The 24,233-nt window shown below is 42.2% G+C and overlaps 1 protein-coding gene across 2 annotated transcripts in view; it reads left to right on the top strand.

Moving 5' to 3' along the window:
* themis2 (thymocyte selection associated family member 2) overlaps positions 1–4,344 on the top strand; it is a 108,764-nt gene extending 104,420 nt beyond the window's left edge. The window contains exons 5-7 of one of the 2 annotated variants that reach the window (XM_028819971.2): positions 1,631–1,754; positions 1,863–1,966; positions 3,576–4,344. In XM_028819971.2, the coding sequence (XP_028675804.1) occupies positions 1,631–1,754; positions 1,863–1,945 (207 nt within the window). In that variant the 3' untranslated portion in view covers positions 1,946–1,966; positions 3,576–4,344. Of the gene's footprint in view, positions 1–1,630; positions 1,755–1,862; positions 1,974–3,575 lie in introns of both variants that reach the window. The other variant, XM_028819972.2, reaches the window with a different exon arrangement.
* Positions 4,345–24,233: the final 19,889 nt, after the last annotated feature.

Genomic DNA, 24,233 nt, shown 5'->3' with positions numbered 1-24,233 from the left:
GCGTGAGTCTTGGTGACAGGTCAGCTGTCATTCAGTAATTATATGCCGGTAACATTTCGAGCATCATGTCTGTCTGTTTTTCTCTGGAATGCCAATAGTGACTTGAAACATTTCTGTTCATGGGAATGTGGGTGGACTTGTGCATCCTGTAATGGACTGGCACCCTGCCTCTGGTATGCCCATACTGGGGATGCCCAGTGGGAGCTGGGCAGTCTCTTGGCCTCGGAACCCCTGCAGATTTTGTTTTGGTTTTTTTTTCTCCGGCCCTCTGGAGTTTCTTTTTTTTTGTTTTTTTCTGTCCACCTGGCCATCAGGGCCTTACTTTATTCTTTGTTACTTTGTATTATTATTTTTATTATTTGCATTTGTCTTTCTTCATCTTGAAAAGCATTTTAAGCTACATAATTTGTATGAAAACGTGCTATAGAAATAAATGTTGCTGTTATTGTTTTCAGACTAGTTGCTACAAAATAAAACCATACCTGTAGTACACCTTTTGGGTTATCCAGTTTTCTTCCCATATTCGAAAAGGTGTGTATGTGTTTTATGTTGCATCTACTGAGGACTCTAAAATTGCTCAGTGTGAAAAAGTGTGCCCTACACTTACATCCAATGTTGCCTTGATGGACTTCAGACCCTTTGACCCTGAACTGGATTGAGTGGATTCAAAATTGATGGACGGGTCTACTTTAATTTAGTCCAGTCCAGGTTGTGCAGAATGTTGTGGTGAATTACCTGAGATCAATATGCGTAGCGGCTTTCCGCTCACTTATTTAAATTCACTCTTTGATTCATATGAACAACAACTTGCTTGGTTTCAACCACTTCTTCGCCCTCACACTTGTCTGCCTTTAGTGCCTGATAATTGGACCGTTTTACTCTTTGATGTCTACTTATTTCCCACCAGATCCACCTCACCTTTAACAGGATTAACCATGATGCTGCTTTTAAAACACTTTACTCCAAAAAAAGAAAAACCCACAATGACTACCATCTACATTAAAACTTAGTACATCATCTCAACTGTTTTATATCAAGAAAGTCGAGAGTTTGAGGGATCATAGGGATCTGTGGCACGACTTCCTCATACCCCTGAAGCTTTCGCAAATTAGTGTTAGAGTCTAAATAAATGAGAAATCACTAGGGGAAGATATTATATTGATTTATGATTGAAGTCATAAATCTTTAAGGGAAAATATTTGTTATCTATAAACAGGAAGGGGACCAACCACCAGTGTGGTGACCCATCAAAAAGCCGTCTAAAACTGAGAGCAAATTATTAGTCATCTCGCACCAGCAGACATGGATTTCTAAAATGCAATCTATAGATAGATACTGTAGATATGAAAGGCACTATATGATAGATAGATAGATAGATAGATAGATAGATAGATAGATAGATAGATAGATAGATAGATAGATAGATAGATAGATAGATAGATAGATAGATATGAAAGGCACTATATGATAGACAGACAGACAGACAGATAGACAATTCACTACGTCAGTTGGATCTCAATGTACATCTCTAACAAGCATTCATTTGTGTGACGACCAAACAGTATCTGACAACTGTGTTTTTTTTAGTTGCCCACCCCAAACTAATTCAGCTAATTAACTTGTCTTGCAGCTTAGCAGAAGCCCACTGGACAGCCCCCCTGAGATATTACCAAGAAAGTCTTTGGCACAGCCAGACACAGCAAAACCTAATGAGTATGTAAAGTCTCCAAAGAAAACCAAGAAGAAAACAGAAGGTGAGGCTACACATGTCCATTACTTGCCAGTGTTTTCCAAAGTGGTGTTTAAGGCGATTTCAGGCTCACATTTGTGTCCATTGAACTTCTTTCCTGCTTTTCTTTCAGGACATTCTGATGACAGCGACCACGACTATGAATCAATTGACGACACCATCAGGAAATTGCAAGAAAGTGTGTCATTCTACTGATATGTGGCCAGCAAAAAAAATGTAAGAGGTAATTAGATTGGCATATATTGAAGGACAATAGGTGATCAGTGGTTGGAGACAGGGAGGCCAATGCTTCTGTTTAGCACTGTTAACATGCTTCAAAAGGATTTTTTTTATATCTCTGTGTTGTTATATATAAATAGAAATTGTTAGCAAAACAGTAATCTACATAGATGGGCGGTAGAACTGTACATTATATAAAAAAGCCATCCCAGCGGTTTAGCCTTGTTTCATATATAATCGCAGCACCAGGGTGAAAGCCATAAAATACTGTATGACGGTTATACTAAAATTGAGTATATTCATTTAACAGGTCTAAATATATAACACAACATTTTCAAACCTGTTTTATCCAGCTGAAGGTTGTGGGAGGGGCCAGTGACTATTCACAAACACCCCACCCCCACCTCCTCACTAGGAATAAGACAGGAAAGAACCGTTGATGGAGAGCCAGTCCACTGCAGGCCCATTCCTATACACACACAAAACTGCAGGGCCCAATAGTAATCACTAACTTCTTAAGTTCTTCAACTTAGTCTAAACATCTTTTGTGATGTGGAAGGAAAATTGACATGGTTATAAGGAAAACAGGCACAGAAAGCTGGTTCCATTAAAACAGCAACACTAACCTACTGCACCACTGTGCCAATGTTTAGGGTCAAATGGAGATGAAATCCTTTTGTCTTTGAATCCCAGGGCTCTCTCTGTCTCTGGAGACGCATCCCATGGGCAAGAATAGTAGGTTTGCAATGTGGCAGTGCCACCCAGTCCACATCATTATACTGTGAGGGCAAACAGAAGACAGGGAGATCAGTAACAGTTCAGAGTAGAATCAGAGAGATACAGCCTTATATAAGGGCAGTACAGAATGTACTCCTGTGACAATATGGTGGTACAACCCCAGTCTATATGCAGTATAATAGTGAGTCTGTTTACTACCAACATAAAAAAAAAATCTCATAAATTTTGCAATTGAGCAGTGAGCCCTCAGTCCACGAAGTGTGTATCTAAATTGTCCTCATATCTTGTCCAGATGTTTTTCCAACAGTGATCCAGGGTCTTCAACTACATACTTTAGCCCAGATCCTCACAACTGTTGGTATTGTCTTGCACGCATTTCCTTTAATTTTGACCAAAGTCCTCACATACGTAATCCTAACTTCACTATGCCTTTAAAGAACTGCCATTAGTTTCACTAGCAAGTTTAAATTATCTTGTTAAGTGTGTGTGCTGGCATCTGAGGTTTAATGTCTTGCACTAGAAAAACCAGGCAGAGAAACTCAAAGGATGGATGGATATGAAAGGCGATAGATAGATAGATAGCACTATTCAGTTGGTAGGTAGCACTATATGATAGATAGATAGATAGATAGATAGATAGATAGATAGATAGATAGATAGATAGATAGATAGATAGATAGATAGATAGATAGATAGATAGATAGATAGATGCCCCCTTTGCCACTTTCACTTTGACTCGCACTCTTGCCCAGTCAGGGCACCTCCGAGTTATTTCACACCTCACTTGTCAGTTGCCACTCTTACTGCTCCCAGTTATTCTGAGGTCATAACATTGGATTGTGTTTCTTTTTGGTTTGTTTCTTCCCAGAGTGACACAAGAGGATATTTTCAGAGTCCAGGCTCGGGCTACCAGTTCATCTTATGCCTTCAAAGATCCCAATGTCCTCCTCGCCTACCTGCTTTTTTGGCACTTTTGTAATTCACATCCTTCCTCCTTTGCAGTTTTCATTGTGTCTATGTTAAGATATCAAAGTTGTGAAACTAATCTTTGCCAGTTACCTCCTGGACAGCAGTGTTGTTGAATTGCTGTAAAGGGCTAATGAAGGGGCCAGCTGTGTGACAGAAGATCCCAGTTCAAGACTAAGAAAACCATTTGAATTGAAGCTCATCTGAATCTCTTAAATCTTCAAAAGGAAATGGAAAAGGACATTGACCATCTCAACAAAGAGCCACTGGAGTGAGAGTGACACACGTGGTCAGACTTTTTAATTTAAATAAGAGTGAGAGAGAAGAAAGAGTGATGCTCTCAAAGAGCGCCAACCATGAACATCTGACTGCAAAGGGGGACACTCCTGTTTTTTGAGAGTACCTGTAATCCTTCCCTTTGGTGGAGCCACATGTCTATCTTGCACAATGCCAGTGATCTCATTTTAGATCACACATGCCATTCCGACGCTGGCTCTGGCAAGCTCAGCCTCTTCCATGCCAATGTTAAAGAATAACATGAGACTTCTATGATGGTCAGTGCCACAAAAAATATGAAAAACAAGAAGATGGCACAAAAATTCAAAAGGTATTGGCACAATTATTAGCCTTTTAAGCTACTGTAATGTAAAATAAAGAAAAGATTGATCTCAGGTGGTGGCTCATTTACTTTTTTACACCGGTCCAGTAAGGTACAGAAGACATGAGTAAAGGAAATTATTCCAAATTCATTAAAGTACAGCAGCAGTGGTCAGTACACGGGTACAGTCCTGATTAGCATGCGAGGCCAGTGAAGTGGTGCTACTCTACTGCGTATATAATATCAATAATAAGGTGCATATCGAAGGCCAATCTAGTGTTTCACAGGGCAACACAGGGGTGTAACCACATTCCACATGTAAGGACAATAAGTGTTGCAAGTCGCGTGATCCATAGGTAAGACACACTGGTGGAGTACATAGCTGTGTGCAGTATAGCGGTGCAACGCTGATTCACAGAGGAGACCACTATAGTGGTGCAACCCAAAATGAAATAAAAAGGGAAGTACAAAAGTGCTAACTTTGATCAACCTCTAAGACCAGTAAAGTGGTTTAAACCTTATACGGTTTTCATAAGCAACAACCAGCTAAAGGTAATTTACTGGTGTATGGCATAGTGGTGCAGCCCTGATCCATAAACAGAACACAGGCACTACTGTGGTGGAGCTCACATAATTCTCTCAAACCTTCCTAATGTAATTCAGAGTTGATTTCAAACTCAGCAGTTTTGGGTTCAAAACAAGAACAAACCTCCAGATGGGGTGTCAGTCCATTACAGGGTGTGGACGCTAGGTGGCACTGTTGCCCATTTAAACCCAACAGACAGACACGCAGGACACAAGGTAAAAGCACTGAGAGGTATTTTTGATTCTTTCTTCTCCAAAAAACAGTGCCCTAAGCACCACAGCTACCAATAAACAGGCAAGTAATACAATAATCAACACAATTCTCTCTCTTTCTTCTCCTCCACACCTCCCAGCATGCTTTGTCCACCTGCACCCGACTCTGGCTCGCTTGCTGGGTCTTCAGCAATCCTTAAGATAGTTCTTGACCCAGAAGTACTTCTGCTCTTCCGTCCACGTGACTTGCCAGCACTTCTGAGTCAGACAGAGAATCCCAGTTCTTTAATCAGCCCAGAAGTACTTCGGGACTTCCGTCCTCGTGATCCGCTAGTACTGCTGGGTTAGGTGAGAATTTATTCTCCCACCATCTTCCTTCAGCATCCCCTGACAGCACCCATGGTACCCAGCAGGGCTGTGTTGCCAAACTCCATGTCCCATAGTGCCCTACGGGAATCCCGGGCACCGCTGCAGTCCAGGGGAGTTGCCATCTAGCGTTTTGGGGGAGGTAGTGTTCTTGAAAGGCTGCCTTCCCCCATCCTTCCATCTCAGGGGCGTCCCAGCCGGGTTGAGCTGCCAGCCGTCTCTTACAAGGGACACAACTCATGCACCTGATCACATAGGGCCTACTTAGGCTGAAAAAATAACCAAATGCTCCGATCTTTTGAAAGACTAGGGGGCTTTTTCCGGCCCCTGACATGGCTAAACCTCTTGGCACAAAGTCTAGTCTCGTGGGACGGGCTGATTATTACTTTCCTTATTTTCAGAATTTACACATAGATTATTTTTATTCCTTTTTGCATTCTTTTCTCTCCAACGCCTTTGGGGCTCTTTTCGACGTGCTGCTCTTTCTTCTTCGCTTAGTCGTTGACGTGCCATCTAAAACGTATCAACGTTTTAAGAGCTGAGAGCACAGGAAGTGTGTCTGCCAAAAGCATTCCAACAACTGAGAGGTTAGATGGCCGTGGTCCTGTTTGAAAATGGTTGTAAGCAGGGTGTGACTTGCAAAAGTCATTGTCTCACGGGACTTGCTTCCAAAGGTTGTAAGTATGACGTGACTTGACCGTCTCGTGGGACATGAAAGTGTCACGTCTCATCGCAGGAAAAAAAAAAGTCTCATCTCGTCCCTTTATTTACCAGTAAACCCTCGATTCTCTAAAGAATCGCAAATTCAAGAATGGCAACCACTTTCTGTTCCCTCCAATCTTTGTAGGGATGAAAAATCATGGAGGGTGGGGGCATCCTGGGAAAGTTTTCATTTAATTAAATAAATACATTTGTACTAAAGCTGTTTCTTTTTGGAGCCGTTACTCCTTTGGTTCTGGTGTTTCAGAAGCGCGTTGTAGGCGCCTCCGTTCATTGTTTTTATCTATGCAGCCTCTTTTTTTTTTCTCTATGGCTGTGTCGTTAGCTAGAAGTCGTTTGCTGTTAGGAATCATAATTGAACTTACTTTTAACACTGAATTACCTTAATGTGACTCAAATAAGCCACACTGACAGCTGCCACACTGAGTGCTGGCACAGTGGATTAGAGCACACTGACCACTGGTACTGTGGAGTGGAGTACTGGTGGCACTGTGGAGTGGAGAACACTGACTGCTGGCGCTGTGTAGTGGAGTAGCTGCTGGCACTGTGGAGTAGCTGATTGCTGGCACTGTGTAGTGGAGTACTGGTGGCACTGTGGAGAGGAGAACACTGACTGCTGGCACTGTATAGTGGAGTAGCTGCTGGCACTGTGGAGTGGAGAACACTGACTGCTGGCACTGTGGAGTAGCTGATTGCTGGCACAGTGTAGTGGAGTACTGGTGGCACTGTGGAGTAGCTGACTGCTGGCACTGTGGAGTAGCTGACTACTGGCACTGTCAGTAGTCACCACTACCTCAAGTTTAAATATGTCACCATGGCAACTTGTTGGCATGTACGCTTTACCTCAAATTTAGTTTACAGGTTGTGTTGTGTTGTTTGGGTGCCACCTACTGACTCCTGGAAGCCGCTGGGTTTGACTCTGGGGCGCTGAGGCGCTGTGCACATGCGCTTTTGGCACGGCTTGCTTCTGGCGTCTGGCATCCGTGCATATATACAACCTTCGTTTAGTAATGTAGATAATAGAGAGACATGTTCAGGGAAAACGTGGTGACTTGGTGACTCCATGCAGAGACAGGCCAGATATTAGGATTTTAACGGTCAAATACACATCTCTGAGGATAAAAGGGAGTACAGAGTACCAGGAACAGGACCCTGGCAGACACAGAGAATGAATAAACTCCCAACATATAACAAACAGGACTGGTGCCTCTCTGATTCACATATAAGGACTGTGCACAAGTGTAACTCCGATTCTCATAAGGTTAGTAAAATGGTACATCACGGAATAATAAACGGTTTCAGTACTAAGGTGCACTCCTAATTAAGATGCAATGCCAGTCAAGTGGTGGCACAAGCCTGGTCAACATGTAAAGTCAGCACACATAAGACATTCTGACAAATGAGAAGAGACCATTCAGCCCATCCGGCTCATTGGTTTAGCTAATAGAACAGCTGTCCTGATATCTCATCTAAGGTACATTTTGAAGGTTGTCAGGGATTCTGCTTCAACTCCATGTCTTGGTGGTTTGTTCCAGATTCCCACAACCTTTTGCATAAAGAAGTGCTTCCTGGCTTCAATCCTAAATGCACTTCCCCATAATTCCCACTGATGGCCTTGAATATGTGGTTCACCATTAATCTGAAAGATTTCTGATGGGTCGACTTTATCGAGGTCTATGAGAATTGTGAAGACCTGGATTAGGTCTCCATGAAGTCTCCTCTGCCTGAGTAAACAGGTGTAATTCTCTGCGGTGGTCACAGTACAACATGTCCTTAAGTCCCATGATGCACTTGGTTGCTCTCCTCGGCACAGCTTCAAGTGCTGCTATGTCTTTCTTGTAGCGTGGTGACCAGAACTGCAGGGTACAATCAAGGATTTCATCACGTATACTACCCTAACACACACACACATCCGCATAATATTTGCTGTGGCAGAATCACGCTGCTCAAAGAAAGCACTCGGAGACCTCAGGATGAGCAGGCAGAATCAAGCTTTATTACGTGATGTACACACGGTCTTGGTTCAGATGAATTGAGCAATGAGCAAATACAGTGATCTTGCATTTATTCCAATTCTTATCAAAAGTTTTACCTCACTCAATTCAATCAACACTCCAATCTGACTCCAATTTCCCACGGCCTTGGTTCCACCATTATTTCCCAGCCAATGAACATGGCACTCTATCTTATCCAACAAGGCCTCCTGGCAGGCCTTCTCCCCTCCTTGGTCTTGTCTAGATCCAGCCACCATTTTCTCTAGTCCTCAGCCCTTGTTCGCCACCTGCAGAAGGGGAGGGGGGGGGCGTCTCTTTCTACACACTTGACCTTGACTCATGAAATATTGGTGGTCTCCAGTTTGCTAAAAACAACTTAAAAAATACAGAGGCACAAGCCTTGTTGTGACTTAACTCTTGCTGTATTAGCGTGCACTAAGACACAATGATTATGCACCGTCAATAATGTAACCGGATGAACTAGCAGATGGGGACAGATAACAGTTATAGCAAGGGGATGGTGTAAAAATGCAAAAGTGCTTTTATTAAAAACAGACAAAACAAAACCAAGACAGTGTCCATAGTGCAGTGTTTAAAAAAAAATACATAAATAAATAATCCATAAAAACAAGGTGATAAAAGTGGAGGTTAAAATCCAAAATAAATAAATCCTTTAAAACGAGGTTAAAATCCAACAGAGTGAAAACAGTCCTTTTTTTTTTTTTTTTTTTTAAATACCCGGTGCCTTCTTCCTTCTAAATGGTGGTTGCAACAGGAGAGCCACCCTGCCTGCAGCTGCAGCTGACCTTCTCCTGGTCTGGTTGCCTTCTGTTCCCTGGATACATACAGCTATTTCACCGGACCAAGACTCAGGTTCCAACAAAAGCCAGGGCACTGACACTGAGGGTCAACATTCCCAAGCCTCCCTGACTGCCACGGTGAGCCAACCACCTTCTTGGTCACTCCAGCTCCTTGAAATCACTCATCTGGAGTGAGCACTTCAACTGCCTTCTCGAGTGCTGCATTCACCATCTCGCTGTCACTCCTGCGCTGCCTCTCTGCGCAGTTTTCTTCTTCTTCTAAAGCTTTTCTTGCCCTAAAGTACTGTTTACATTCCCTTCTTCTTCTTCTCCTCCATCTTCTTAAGCTTTTCCCATTCTAAAATACCATTTACATTCCTTTCTTCTTCTTCTTCTCCTCCTCCTCCTCCATCTTCTAAAGCTTTTTTGCCCTAAAGTACTGTTTACATTCCCTTCTTCTTCTTCTCCTCCATCTTCTAAAGCTTTTCTCATTCTAAAATACCATTTACATTCCCTTCTTCTCCTCCTCCTCCTCCATCTTCTAAAGCTTTTCTCGTTCTAAAGTACCATTTACATTCCCTTCTTCTCCTCCTCCTCCTCCATCTTCTAAAGCTTTTCTCGCTCTAAAGTTCAGTTTACGTTCCCTTCTACTACTTCTTCCTTCCTCATTATTTCCTCCCCTCCGCACTCATGCGTCTCCTTTTTATAATGGGGACATGGCACAGGTGTGGCGATTAGCAGCTCCTGGCATCAATTACAGATAAAGGTGATCCTGCACTTGTGCACTTCAGTGTGGAAATGCCCACGCCCGCACCGCGCCTGCCACACTACCACACCTCCTGCATAGGCTGTGAGTGTGGCAATTATTTATTTTAAAAACTGCCATGCGTTCAGAGCTGTGGACCTCCCCATCACAATACAGTGCAAGACAAGTGACGCAGTACAACAGTGAATCAGACATCAGAGCAGTTAAGAGATGCAGCAGTAGTTTATACACAAAGACACCACAATATGTCAATCCTTATCCTAATGAAACAGCCGCTTGCATATAAAGGCGGTACATAACACAACGGGAGACTGTGAGGGGCAGTGACTTCTTTGTAGGGTCTCCATATCCTTGCCTTGTTCAAGAGCGATTTCTCAGGAGTACTGCTCCCCAATAACGCAAACATTCTTGGGAGTCAACAGAGACAATAAACTGTTGAACCATTATATACGTTTTTGTACATCACTCCCAGAATGGCAGCTTGTGTAGCTCCCATCACCAGTAGAATACATCACTGCAGGTAGCCATTATGAGCTTCTCAAAGCCAATTCAGATGAGGCCATTCTAAAGTACAAGTGGTCTCCTGAAGCCAGAAGACGGTTTTCTTTGTGGTGTGTAACACTCGTGTAAACTGCAGTCATTTTCAGTAACTGTTTTTGCAAACCCAAACCACACGCCTATGCCCCACAATGAAGTCTTCAGGTGGCCCCTTTAGATTCACAAGGTGGGCACCAGTGTATTCAAACTTCACTTTAAGGAATACAGGCATTAGATTAACACCCCCTCATCGATTCAGTTTGTCACTTGAAAGCTGAAATGAGCTTGGTGACGTTGTCACGGATATTTCTGGAAGGCTAGTTGCGGCTGTCTTTGTCGGTTTGGCTCTGTATAGACCAGGGGTATCCAACTCTGGTCCTGGAGGGCCGCAGTGGCTGCAGGTTTTCATTCTAACCCTTTTCCTAATCAGTGACCAGTTTTCACTGCTAATTAATTTCTTTTTTCCTTTCATTTTAATAGCAATGTTTTTAAGGATTCAGTCCTCTGAATTGATTTGTTTCTTCATGAAATGGCAGCCAAACAGAAATTATTTATTTTGTTTTCTGTTTTATCATCATCAGGTAGAGCAGTGGTTCTCAAACTGTGAGGCGTGTCCCCTAACAAAAAAGGGGGGCGCGAAGAAAACAAGAATCGAAAATATGAAAAATACATCTATTGAAACCAAAACAAATTAACTTAAACTACATTCTGATACTAGAAAAATAAATATAGAGTTAGATAAATGTCGATAAAAGTTAAGCAGGTATAATAAAATATGCATCTATGATATATCATTAATTAAAAAAGAATAAATTGGTATTAGTGGGCTCCTTTCAAAAAAACGTTAGGGGGGGGCGCGATTAAAACAGTTATGAAAACTCGGGTCGTAAATACTTAAAGGTTGAGAAACGGTGAGATAGAGGGGTCCTTTCATCGGATTGGCCAGCCCAGCACTGACTCAGCTGTGGAGTGGCCAATAGGGGGAGGCAGCTTGATGGCCGAGGTCTCCAGGACTTTGAACAAATCCAAATGCTATTATGTGATATCATCTCCTGTTGAATTCTGCTCCGTACTTGTAATATTTTTATTTTACCATTATGCTGTATTGAGGATTACTTGTGTTCTGCTCTGTGTATTGTATTGTATTGACCCCCTTTTTTTTTTTTTTTTGAAACCCAATGTGCCCCCAACCTACCTGGAAAGGGGTCTCACTTTGAACTGACTTTCCTAAGGTTTCTTCCATTTTTTCCCTACAAGGGTTTTTCTTGGGAGTTTTTCCTCGTCTCCTAAGAGAGTCAAGGCTGGGGGGCTATCAAGAGGCAGGGCCTGTTAAAGCCCATTGTGGCACTCCTTGTGTGATTTTGGGCTTTACAAGAATAAACTGTATTGTATGGGAAATGAGCCAACAGACGACCAGCTACATTAGAATGTCAAACTCCAGCCAATTTCACTCCAACCACTTTCTTAATGAGAAGCCAATTCTTGATGTTAATTAAAGCTGTTACTGAATTACATAACTTGTTTGTTGCTCTCATTCTGCCACGGCAGACTGTTGATAATTGTATTGTATTGTATTGTAATCGTCCAAAAACTCGATTTCGAAATTTAGATGAATCTCGACATTTTAGACCGCCCTGAATCCAAAAATACCATTTTTGGAATTATGTCTGTGTGTCTGTCTGAGTGTGTTTGTATGTAAACACAATAACTGGAGTACACTTTCACTTTGGTCAACCAAATTCTGCATACAGTAATCCCTCCTCCATCGCGGGGGTTGCGTTCCAGAGCCACCCACGAAATAAGAAAATCCGCGAAGTAGAAACCATATGTTTATATGGTTATTTTTATATATTATAAGCCCTTATAAACTCTCCCACACTATTATAAACATTTCACGCACAATTATACAGCATAAACCCTTTGTATTCTCTTAGATATTAGGTAAGATTTGTTGAAATTATGTATGTAAACACAGTTTACATACAGTAAAACCTAAATATTATTTTAAAGATATCGAGCGTCTCCGATATCACATATGTTACAGCCATTACGACAGACAGGCCACCAGCAATAAATACGTACAATGCAAGAAAAATTGTATACAGTAAAATGTGTGTACAGTGACACTAAACTATGTACATGTAATAAGTACTGTACGTAAATAATTAATTATGGTTACTCACCAACAATGACACGACGACTTGTCTGATAACGATGAGTTTAATTTTACTGCACAACAAAGGATAGCGTTACAGCTCTTCTAAAGGAGCCTCTTCAGGCGACTGTTTAGCACCGTCGTTGTTCTTCTTCCATCACTCTTCAATCCAAATCCCTAAAGCAGATTCCTTCCAGACTACTGCCTTAAAACGTCCACTTGCAACTCATTTTGCGCCCTGATTAAAGGACACTGCGGCCGTAGATCTTATATGCTTTTCCTCCTTTTTAAATAAAAAGAATCGTGGACTCATTTATGCTGTAATGGCGTCCTGCAGCGGTGTAGCTGTTTCCTTCCTTCAACATATCCAAAACTTTTACCTTTTCTGCAATCATTTGCATCTTCTGTTGGCGCTTGTGCACGTTAATGCAAAATGAGTGAGATTAGACTTCCTGGTTAATGCAGCACTCCGTCGCTGAGCCAATCAGCAGCACACAGGAACTTAACCGTGTGCTCTGATTGGGTAGCTTCTCAGCCATCCGCCAATAGCGTCCCTTGTTTCAATTCAAATGCGTCCCTTGTTTGAATTCAAATGGGCAAATCAACTGAGGAAGCACATGTACTGTAGACCGCAGACATCCGCGAAGCAGTGAAAAATCCATGATATATATTCACATATGCTTACATTTAAAATCCGCGATGGAGTGAAGCCGCGAAAGACGAAGCGCGATATAGCGAGGGATCACTGTACAAGTATTCAGTACAAAATGTAGATTTCTATCAACTTTTGGGTTATTCCCACTAACCAGAAGTGGTACTTTACTTTTTATTTGTGCAGCTGCAGAGTCCGATTTATTCAACTTTACTTTTATAACACTGGTCTACAAAAAAAATATTTTTTGTTTGCCTCTGGGAACTTCAGAGCATCTCTTTAAGTTTTTTAACACTGATTTCATACATGAAATCAGAATTAAGTTAGCATGTCAGGTTTTTGAAATACACATCATTGACATTTTGACAATTTTGATTATCAATATAATATATCAGCACGATATCTGGAGTTTGGACTCTGTCCCACCAAAATTGTTTTGATGTGTTTATTCTGAAAACAAACCAGAAGACAATACCAGAGACTCGTTAACGCATATTTATGTCAATTTACCTCAATATAAAAGTGAGGTCACCCCGGCAAATGACACTGAATAATCAAAGGCTGCAACTACTTTAGCGTCAGACCCAATAATTAGTAAATAATGGATTAATTAAACAATTAGAAGACCTGGAAAAGCAGAATGAAAATCAAGATGAAAATATTGTTAAAAAGAAAAAAAAATACATTATTCCCATATAACTGCTTGGTACATTTTAATATTTATTTCTTTTTTTTTTTTACCAAACTTAGTTTTCTAAGTTTTACTTCCTTAGAAGACTGGCGTCCTTCAACATCTGCAATAAGATGCTGCAGATGTATTACCAGACGGTTGTGGCGAGCGCCCTCTTCTACGCGGTGGTGTGCTGGGGAGGCAGCATAAAGAAGAAGGACGCCTCATGCCTGGACAAACTGGTGAGGAAGGCAGGCTTTATTGTAGGCACAGAGCTGGACAGTTTGACATTCGTGGCAGAGCGACGGGCGCTCAGCAGGCTCCTGTCAATTATGGAGAATCCACTGCATCCACTAAACAGTATCATCTCCAGACAGAGCAGCAGCTTCAGCGACAGACTGCTGGCACTGTCCTGCTCCACTGACAGACTGAGGAGATCATTCCTCCCCCACACTATGTGACTCTTCAATTCCACCCGGGGGGGTAAACGTTAACATTATATAAAGTCATTGTCTGTTTTTACCTGCATTTTTATTACTCTTTAAATTAATTTTGTTTTTTATTAGTATGCTGCTGCTGGAGTATGTAAATGTCCCCTTGGGATTAATAAAGAATCTATCTGTCTATCATATAGTGTCTTTCATATCTATCTATCATATAGTGCCTTTCATATCTATCTATCTATCGTGGCACCCGGAGGGGGCTCACGCCCGGCCTGGATGCCCAGGAAGACAGGAGGAGGGCTCATTCCTCCTCTAGACTGCGAGGGGGCATCTGCCCTGGTTGTATTGGGGCCACTGCCAGGGGCGCCCCAATGCCTTGGGGACCCTGGACCCCAGGGCTTCTGCCACACCCGGAAGTGCTGGGGGGGAAGAAAAGAGGGAACACCCGGAGTGCTTCTGGGTACGCAGCTGGCACTTCCGCCACACCGGGGAGTGCTGGTGGAAGATTGCCGGGGAGCACCTGGAGCACATCCGGGTGTGTATAAAAGGGGCCGCCTCCCTCTAGTCATTGACAAGAGTCGGGAGGAAGTGAGATGATGTTGGGAGGAAGACAAGGAGGCGGCCTGAAGAAAGCATTGTTGTGTGGCCAGGACTTTGGGGTTTGTGGGCACTTGGAAATTGTAAATAGTATATATAATAAACATGTGTTGGGTGACTTGAGCGTGTCTGCCTGTCTGTGTCCGAGCCAGTCTCCACACTGTCTGTCTGTCTTCTAATTTCTATATTGCTCCCAAAACACAGAACTTGGGAAATATCAGTTCACTTAATGAACCCAGGAGTTCAATTTAAGATAGAAGATGCTTGGAACAAAAACCTTCAGCCACAGGGGGTCCCCAGGAGGCAGTGAACTAAGGGGCTCAGAGTCACGTCAATTAAAACGAATGCAAAACAAGTGAATCAGCAGCAAAAATGGCTCACTAATTAAGAAGATGGTTAGAATGAAAACCTGCAGCCACTGCGGCCCACCAGGACGGAGAGTTGGATACCCCTGGTCTAGACCTCCAAGAACACCGACAGGCTTATGTTTTAAACCAGACCAAAAATTGATTTACTATACTGCTCTTTTATGTCCAAGTAAGGTAAAATATAAGGTGACTCAAAAGTAGGAACAACTGAGAACTGACGTGGAAATGAATTTGTGTAAGACACTTTGCAGAAGTGTGAAGGGCCACAGACCTCAGCTTGGACACGTATAAAGTTTTTAGCACAAATAAAAGCATAAACCATTTAGCTTCATATATCACTTGGCCCAGTGCATATTTTTAACAAAACACTCCAAACGCTGACTTAATATTGTAAGTGCGCTGTATAAGAAGCACAGCACTGAATGACATCAAAGAGATAAAGGCCAGACAACACAAAGGTTGATAATAAAATCTCACACCTCAAGATGGTGCGGTGCGAAGTGTCTCCATTTATCTGAAAAGAAGTAAAAGTCTAATGCACAAGAGCTTCACGCACACTGTCTTCACCAGGGACAATACTTCAAGTACTTCAACATTCGCCTCCTTGTATAAATGGTGCTAAATTTGCTTTTGTAGCAACCACTTAACAACTATTTAAATGTGTGCCTTCTGGAGGCCCTGCTCAGATTCACTAACAAAGAGATGTACATACCTTGCTATTCACGTAAGACGCCTTACATACAACATTCAGCTGCGGTTTTGCAGTGTGCCCAACGTTCCCCTTCGAAAACCTGAAACAAAGAAAAAAAAAATGGGCAGTGCAAGCGTACTCTGTGAGAACCAAACAATAAAAGTCAAAAAATGTGCAAACGGCTTCTGATGTGTTTACCTCGGGAGGAAAGAAAGACACCAACTGAAAGTCTTGAGTGAATGTCCTGGTCAACAGGCAGTGGGGACTCAAAGCACTGACAGCAAGCATGCAGTGATGGCTGGTCTGCTTTCCGAGACTGTGAAACTGTTACAATACAATACAATTTATTTGTGGCACCTTACAGCCAAACTCATACGATTACAAAAGGGTGAATTGGAAAACAACGTGTGTTAATACAATACAATTTATGTTTGTATACTGCTGGCACTGATAAGCAGGGATGACAAAACAGCATATAGAGATGAGGTGGAACGGCTGTCCGCATGGTGTGAAGACAACAATCTATCTCTCGATGTCGACAAGACAAAAGAGATAATCGTGGACTTCAGAAAATCACATACCTGCTCACATCCCACTCAGCATCAACAGTTTCGATGTGGAGACTGTTAGGCGTACCAATTTCCTCGGTGTGCACATAACTGAGGAACTTATGTGGACGCATAACACCTCATCACTAATCAAGAAAGCCCAGCAGAGACTATACTTCCTGAGGCGGCTGAAGCGAGCAAATCTTCCCCATTCCATCCTCACCATGTTCTACAGAGGCACCATTGAGAGTGTTCTGACCAGCTGCATCACTGTCTGGTATGGCAACTGCAACATATCCGACCGCAAGCGCCTGCAAAGGATAGTGAAGACAGCAGAGAACATTATTGGGGTGCCTCTCCCTTCACTACAGGACATATGTTACAAACGCAGTGTCCGCAAGGCCTGCAGCATTGTGCAGGACCTCTTACACCCCTCACATGGACTTTTCACACTTCTGCCATCAAGAGAAGGTACTGCAGCATCAGAGCCAGATCTGCCAGGCTGCAGGAGAGTTTTGACCTCAAAGCTGTCAGACTCCTTAACACCAGGTTGCCCCCTGGGACCTTCCACGCGGCCTCAACCACCTCTAAAAACAGAACTTTTATACATGTGAGCTGCTGTCCTGTGAAGACGAGTGTGCATGGAGACAAGAACTGAAAATCTCATACTGACCCTTAAGGATTTTGCACACTGCACTTTGACACTCTTGATATCCTTCTGTTGTGAAACATTCTGACCTGTCATTGTTCACACGTCTTAAACAACTATTATCATTTCTGTATTATCTATATCTATTATTTATTTATTATATTACATATTTATTGACTATACAGTGGAACCTCGGTTCACAACCATAATTTGTTCCAAACCTCTGGTCGTGAACCGAAGCAATTTCCCCCATAGGATTGTATGTAAATACAATGAATCCGTTCCAGACCGTACGAACTGTATGTAAATATATTTTTTAAAATATTTTTAAGCACAAATATAGTTAATTACACCATAGAATGCAGTGTAATAGTAAACTAATGTAAAAACATTGAATAACACTGACAAACACCCAGGCTCCCTGCTCAGCAGCACGCGCTCTCTCTCTCTCTCATCAGCACATGAGCCTGCCTGCTCTCTCTCTCTCTCTCTCTCTCTTACATTGCAGCAGTTCAGCAGTTCACAGCTGACCGAGAACAATGCAACACGTGCGGAAATCATCAGCGCACACAAACCGCAAGGGAAACTGGCTTGTTCGTATACCGAGTGTGTGGTCATGAACCAAGGCAAAAGTTTGGTGAACTTTTTGGTCGTAAACCGAGTTGTACGTGTACCGAGGCGTTCGTGAACCGAGGTTCCATTGTATTTAGGCATCTAGATTGCATAATACCATACATTGCATCAATGTTCATATTGCTTACTACACATCAATATTGCTGCTACTTCTTTGTCTTGTCTTTGCACAATTACTTGTCTTGTTTGTGTTTTAATTTTAAATTTAAATTTTTTATTTGCACTTCATGTTGCTACACTGTGGACCCTGAGCTTCGCAATTTCGCCTATCTGTATACTTGTATATGGTTGAGATGACAATAAAGTTCACTTTTACTTTGACTTCAAAATCAAACAGAGTGCCGCAACGGGCTTTGACTTGCCCTGCCTTTTGACAGCCCCCCCCCCTCCCAACCCAGCCTTGACTCTAAGAAGACAGGAAAAAAGAAAATGGAAGAAATCTTGGGGAAGGCAGTTGAAAGAGAGACCCCATCATGCCAGCAAAGCAGCAGGTCCAGATGGAGTATAGCCACAACTGCTGAAGGCCTGTGCGTTGGAGCTGGGGGGGTCCTCTACAGCGCATCTTCAACCTGAGCCTGGAACAGGGGAGAGTCCCAAGGCTTTGGAAAACATCTTGCATCACCCCAGTCCAAAAGGTATCACATCCTAGTGAGCTGAATGACCTCCGGCCTGTCGCTCTGACATCACATGTAATGAAGACCATGGAGCGGCTGCTGCTTCACCACCTGAGGCCACAGGTCCAACACGCCCTCGATCCTCTGCAGTTTGCATATCAGGAGAAGGTGGGAGCGCAGGATGCCATCATCTACATGCTACACCAATCCCTCTCCCACTTGGACAGAGGCAGTGGTGCTGTAAGAATTATGTTTCTGGACTTCTCTAGCGCCTTCAACACAATACAACCTCTGCTCCTTAGGGACAAGCTGACAGAGATGGGAGTAGATTCATACCTAGTGGCATGGATCGTGGACTATCTTAAATACAGACCTCAGTATGTGCGTCTTGGGAACTGCACGTCTGACATTGTGGTCAGCAACACAGGAGCGCCGCAGGGGACTGTACTTTCTCCGGTCCTGTTCAGCCTATATACATCGGACTTCCAATACAACTCGGAGTCCTGCCACGTGCAAAAGTTTGCTGACAACACTGCTATCGTGGGCTGCATCAGGAGTGGGCAGGAGGAGGGGTATAGGGACCTAATCAATGAGTTTGTTAAATGGTGTGACTCAAACCACCTACACCTGAACACCAACAAAACCAAAGAGCTGGTGGTGGATTTTAGGAGGCCCAGACCCCTCTCGGACCCCGTGATCATCAGAGGTGACTGTGTGCAGATGGTGCAGACCTATAAATATCTGGGAGTGCAGCTGGATGATAAATTAGACTGGACTGCCAATACTGATGCTCTGTGTAAGAGAGGACAGAGCCGGTTATACTTCCTTAGAATGCTGGCGTCCTTCAACATCTGCAATAAGATGCTGCAGATGTTCTATCAGACGGTTGTGGCGAGCGCCCTCTACTACGCGGTGGTGTGCTGGGGAGGCAGCATAAAGAAGAGGGACGCCTCACGCCTGGACAAACTGGTGAGGAAGGCAGGCTCTATTGTAGGCACGGAGCTGGACAGTCTGACATCCGTGGCAGAGCGACGGGCACTGAGCAGGCTCCTGTCAATCATGGAGAATCCACTGCATCCACTAAACAGTGTCAGCTCCAGACAGAGGAGCAGCTTCAGCGACAGACTGTTGTCAATGTCCTGCTCCACTGACAGACTGAGGAAATCGTTCCTCACCCACACTATGCGACTCTTCAATTCCACCCGGGGGGGTAAACGTTAACATTATTCAAAGTTATTGTCTGTTTTTACCTGCATTTTTATTACTCTTTAATATTGTTTTTTGTATCAGTATGCTGCTGCTGGAGTATGTGAATTTCCCCTTGGGATTAATAAAGTATCTATCTATCTATCTATTATATAGTGCCTTCTATCTATCTATCTATCTTTCCAGGTAGGTTGGGCGTGCAGCGGGTGTCAAAAAAAAAAAAAAAAAGAAGGGATAAACACAATACAATACACAGAACAGAGCACAAGGAATCATCAATACAATATAATAGTGCAATAGTAGTATTACAAGTACCCTTTCATTCTGGTTTTAGGGCACAGTACATTAGACTGCTCTAATTCAGGTAACCAATGATTTGCTTATGGCAGCAGACTCTGGACAAACTGGCATATTAATTCTGTTAGCCGTCAGTGCAGCGTTTGACACTGTCAGACGTGACACTCTACTGTCCAGAATGGAGAGCATGCTGGGTATCTCTGGCACTGCCATCCAGTAATTTAAGTCCCATCTGACAGTCTTGGCAACAGCAGATCCAGCTCAGCGCCGGTAACACAAGGAGTCCCTCAGAGCACTGTCCTCGGCCCTCTGCTCCTCTGTATCTATATGCTTCCCCTTGGCCATATCATTTGTAGCTATGGGTTATCATTTTTATGCAGATGATGCTCAACGATATATCAATGTTAAATGTGAAACTTCATCCGGGCTTTCTCCGCTCTCAACTTGCCTCAGTGAAATTAAAACCTGGATGGAGCAGAACTCTAAAATTAAATTGCAACAAAAGTGAAGTCCTGCAGCTTGGCACTAAAGTGCAACTTAACAAAATGTGATGGTGATCTTATCTAACCTTCTTCTGATGCAAGGAAGCTTGGTGTCATTTTTCCTTCCTCCCTTTCTTATTCTGCCAACATAAACCACATTACTTTCAACTCTGCAACATAGCACATCACAGCCATCCTGCTTCACCTCCACTGACTCCCTGTGTCCTAGAGGACTGAATATAAAATTCTACTAATGACGTACAAAGCTTTAAATGGTCTCACACTGGACTACATCAGTGACCTTCATCACTCCGCTCCTGTTTGCCCACTAAGGTCCTCAGATTCTAGCAATCTTGTTGTGCCCAACATTTACCTGCACTTTGTGGGTGACAGGGCCTTCAGCTCTATAGAGCCCAGACTTTGGAATGACCTCGCAAAATTCAGGTGATCAGCTGCCTCCATTCATTCTTTTAAAAAACAACTTCAAACTCATTTGTTCAGGAAGGCTTGTAACTTAACTTGTGTCTTCTCTTTCCATCTTCCTTTCTGTCCAGATGCTCAGAATAATTTGTTTGTGTGTGTGTGTGTGTGTTATATCACAAATGATGTTATCTGCTAAACTTTTCTTTTAGTATTGAGTTTAGTATTTTACTCTGCTCTATTGTCTTTTATTCTACACTAGCTGTCCCCCGTGACTCTGCCCAAGTAGTAGTGAAACAGGGCAAACTTTAAAAATCTATAAACAAACAGCTAAGTGGAGGTATGGTATGCTCCAGAACATAGCCAGAGGCAGAAAGGCTGGCGTGTGAGTGAGGAGGACCCCACCGGCTCTCCACTGCTGACATCACGCTTCCTCCTCCTCCTCTCAGCCCACAGCCTCTCTCTTGGATTAGCCCAAATAAATCACTTCTGTAAGCGAACTATGATACTTAGCGCGACGAGAGAAGTCGCAAAACCAACCGGAATGTTCAAGCAAATTATAGAAAAATCCCGATCTAAACCCATTAAGTAGTTCTCTTGTGAAAAGTGGACAGACATACAGACAGACAATGGATTTTATAAATACAGATATACAGTATATAGATATAGAGAATGCTTTGTATATCCTGTATCTATCTGTTTTAGGGTTCTATTCTGGAAACATTTGTATCCAATGTTACATATACCTGCTGTTTCTTTATGAGATTCTGTGAAGTGCCTTGAGCATGGGAAAGGCATTATATAAAAACATATTATTATTATTATTGGAATGACAAATGCAATGCACCACTGTTTGGAATAATGGGAGACATAGCAACCTGACAAACACACAGACATCCTTTCATAAAGTTGGATAGCGCTCTTCATTGAGTACAGGCTCAGAGCACTGTAACAAGTTTTCAGGTAAAATACAAATTACAAATAAAGTTAATTCCTGCTCCTGGTTGTTGTTTGGGTTTTCCCTTGTCATCCTCAAAGATGCACAACTTAGGTTAATTGTAGATCCCAAATTAAGCACATCTAATGTGTGCATAGGCATGTCCCACAATGGACTGACACCCGCCATCCACCTTTTCCTTTCAGGTTTGGTTCCTGCTATGTGTCTAGTGTTGTCAGGAAAGGTTCCACCCCTTACAGCCCTGACATGGATTAAGCAGTTTTAAAGAAGTTACAGCATGCACTGTTATAGCATGGGAAAACATAACATTTGCAGATCTGAATTAAGAGGGGTAGCAGCATAAGGCACAAGGTAGGAACATTGCCAGTTACCCTAACCAAGCACATCTTTGAAATAAAACAAAATGGAGCACACAGCCACAGAAAGAACTTTAAAGACCCCACACACGCAACTCCAGGTGCAGAATTTAAACTTGGGACACTGTATCTGAGGCTCAAAATACTGCCACACCTGAGAAAACATCAATAATTTATTATAACTAGAGCAAAGCTTGCAATATTACAAAGTGTAGAATAATATAGCCAATTGTTTCATAAAATACCACTAACATCATCGCACAAAGAATAATTAAAAGCATAAACCAATTCAGATTTTAAACATTTGAAAGAACTGCATGTTTAGCACAGTTCCTAAACTATTTTCTATTTTACTATTTATGTCACAAAGATGTAACTGCACTATATGTTTTAATACATGTTACAGAAGACCATGCAGAGATTAAATTCAATGAAACTTTCATGGTGGATTAAACAGAAATTGACAAAAAAATACCATGCACCCGAGTGATACTCTCAATAATAATGCCCACTGTGGACTGTCTGTGTTACTGAGCTGCTGTCCTTTAAATGTTTTATTTTTATAGCTGTGGTCAAGGCCAGTTTGTGATGGCCAAATCAACAGGAAGAAGCTTGATTTAGGTTCACGCAAAGCTAACTTTGAAGTCTGAAAGCGGGCAATTGGCATACAACCAGAAGTCAATTTATTTTACTGCCAGTTTCAGTTTGATACTGTATTCAAAACTCATTTTTATGTGTTAAAAAAAAAGTATGCAGTGATTAATACCTACAGTATATTAATATATATATATAACTGACAGCCAGTAGAAGTTATGACATGCTGTGATCCCCACAGCCTGTTTGAGTCATCCATTCACCCTTCCATTTTTTAACCAGATCAATCTAATTCTTGGCAACATCTTACATACAATAGTTTCTAACCCTGCATGAGGACACAGGCCAGTTACACAGCACACACAAACACATAAATCAACAAATCCACACTCATTCAACCCAAGACCACTTCAGAATTTTCATTCAATCCAGCATGCCTTTCGGATATGGACAGGGAAACCCAAGTAGACTTGAAGATGCCACACAAACGCCATAGAGACTTTGACGAGGACAGGATTCAAACCCAGGCTCCTCAAGTAGTGAAGCAACAGAGCTAACAACTGTACCATCATTCTGGCCATATTCAGTAACAAATATATGACCTGCTATGCTGAACTTCACTCTAAGATGTCCTCATTAGACATTTGTAGCATATACCAGCTTGTAATAAGTGATGATAAGTCCATCCAGAGATCAACTTATTTCACAGTGACCGACTCGTTGGGCCAGGGGCATGAAACTTAATCCTATATTCTACCTGCACAGTCACTTTTAATGGTAATGCATTCATTTTATTCAGCATCTTCCTTTTACAAATGTCTTCACAGTAATCTCCCACTAGCAATTGTACAAATTTCTCAATATAAAAAAAAAAAAAGCCTTAACACTGGGAGGAACTCAAACCTAACACAACAAGTAGATACCAGCCAACCTCATTAGCACTGGGCACTGCATATGTAAAGCAAATAAATTGGTACATTTGATCAAAACAAGCAACACAGGACTAAAATATATATGACCAAAGTGGCAAAACAAAGATACTCATAATGTACACAATGCAGCATACATCCAACAGATGTCTCTTTAATGAACATTGCATGATTGTACAATCACTGGAAAATTTACACTTTGGGCATAGCATGCAATTAGGATGCCCACTTTGCAACTTTTTTTTTTTTTTTATTTCACTGCAAATATTAAAAAGACAAACAGATTTTGGTAAAATTATGCTTTCACTGCCAATAATATAACTGGCAATTTGGAAAAGATCACCGTCATATTTCTGAATAAGAGAGGAAAGAAACGTGACATCAAAAGCAGTGACATACTTGCAGTACATGGCCTGACAGAAAGTAATCAGGCACGTGATGAGGTTAGCGTTCTTAACACCTGTCATCTTCCTGCTCAGGACTACAACCTCTGTTCACAGACACTGAAGACAAAAAACACAAAACATTAGTATAATGTGAATATAGCCTTATATGTTAAACCACTAAACCAAAAGTCTTAAGTCAATAGCAGGTCAACTTCTTAAATCTACAAGGTGCTTAAAAAAAAAAAAAAAAACAAAGGAAAAGAGATGAGGTGGTCTGCTTTTATCACATTCATAATAGAACATATGTGCTGGGATAGTCCTTATGCCTCTGTT

Source organism: Erpetoichthys calabaricus, chromosome 14 (genome assembly GCF_900747795.2).
Source record: "Erpetoichthys calabaricus chromosome 14, fErpCal1.3, whole genome shotgun sequence".
Taxonomy (NCBI): Eukaryota; Metazoa; Chordata; class Cladistia; order Polypteriformes; family Polypteridae; genus Erpetoichthys; species Erpetoichthys calabaricus.
The sequence above is the reverse complement of the archived record's forward strand: the minus strand, read 5'-3'. Positions and strand labels throughout refer to the sequence as shown.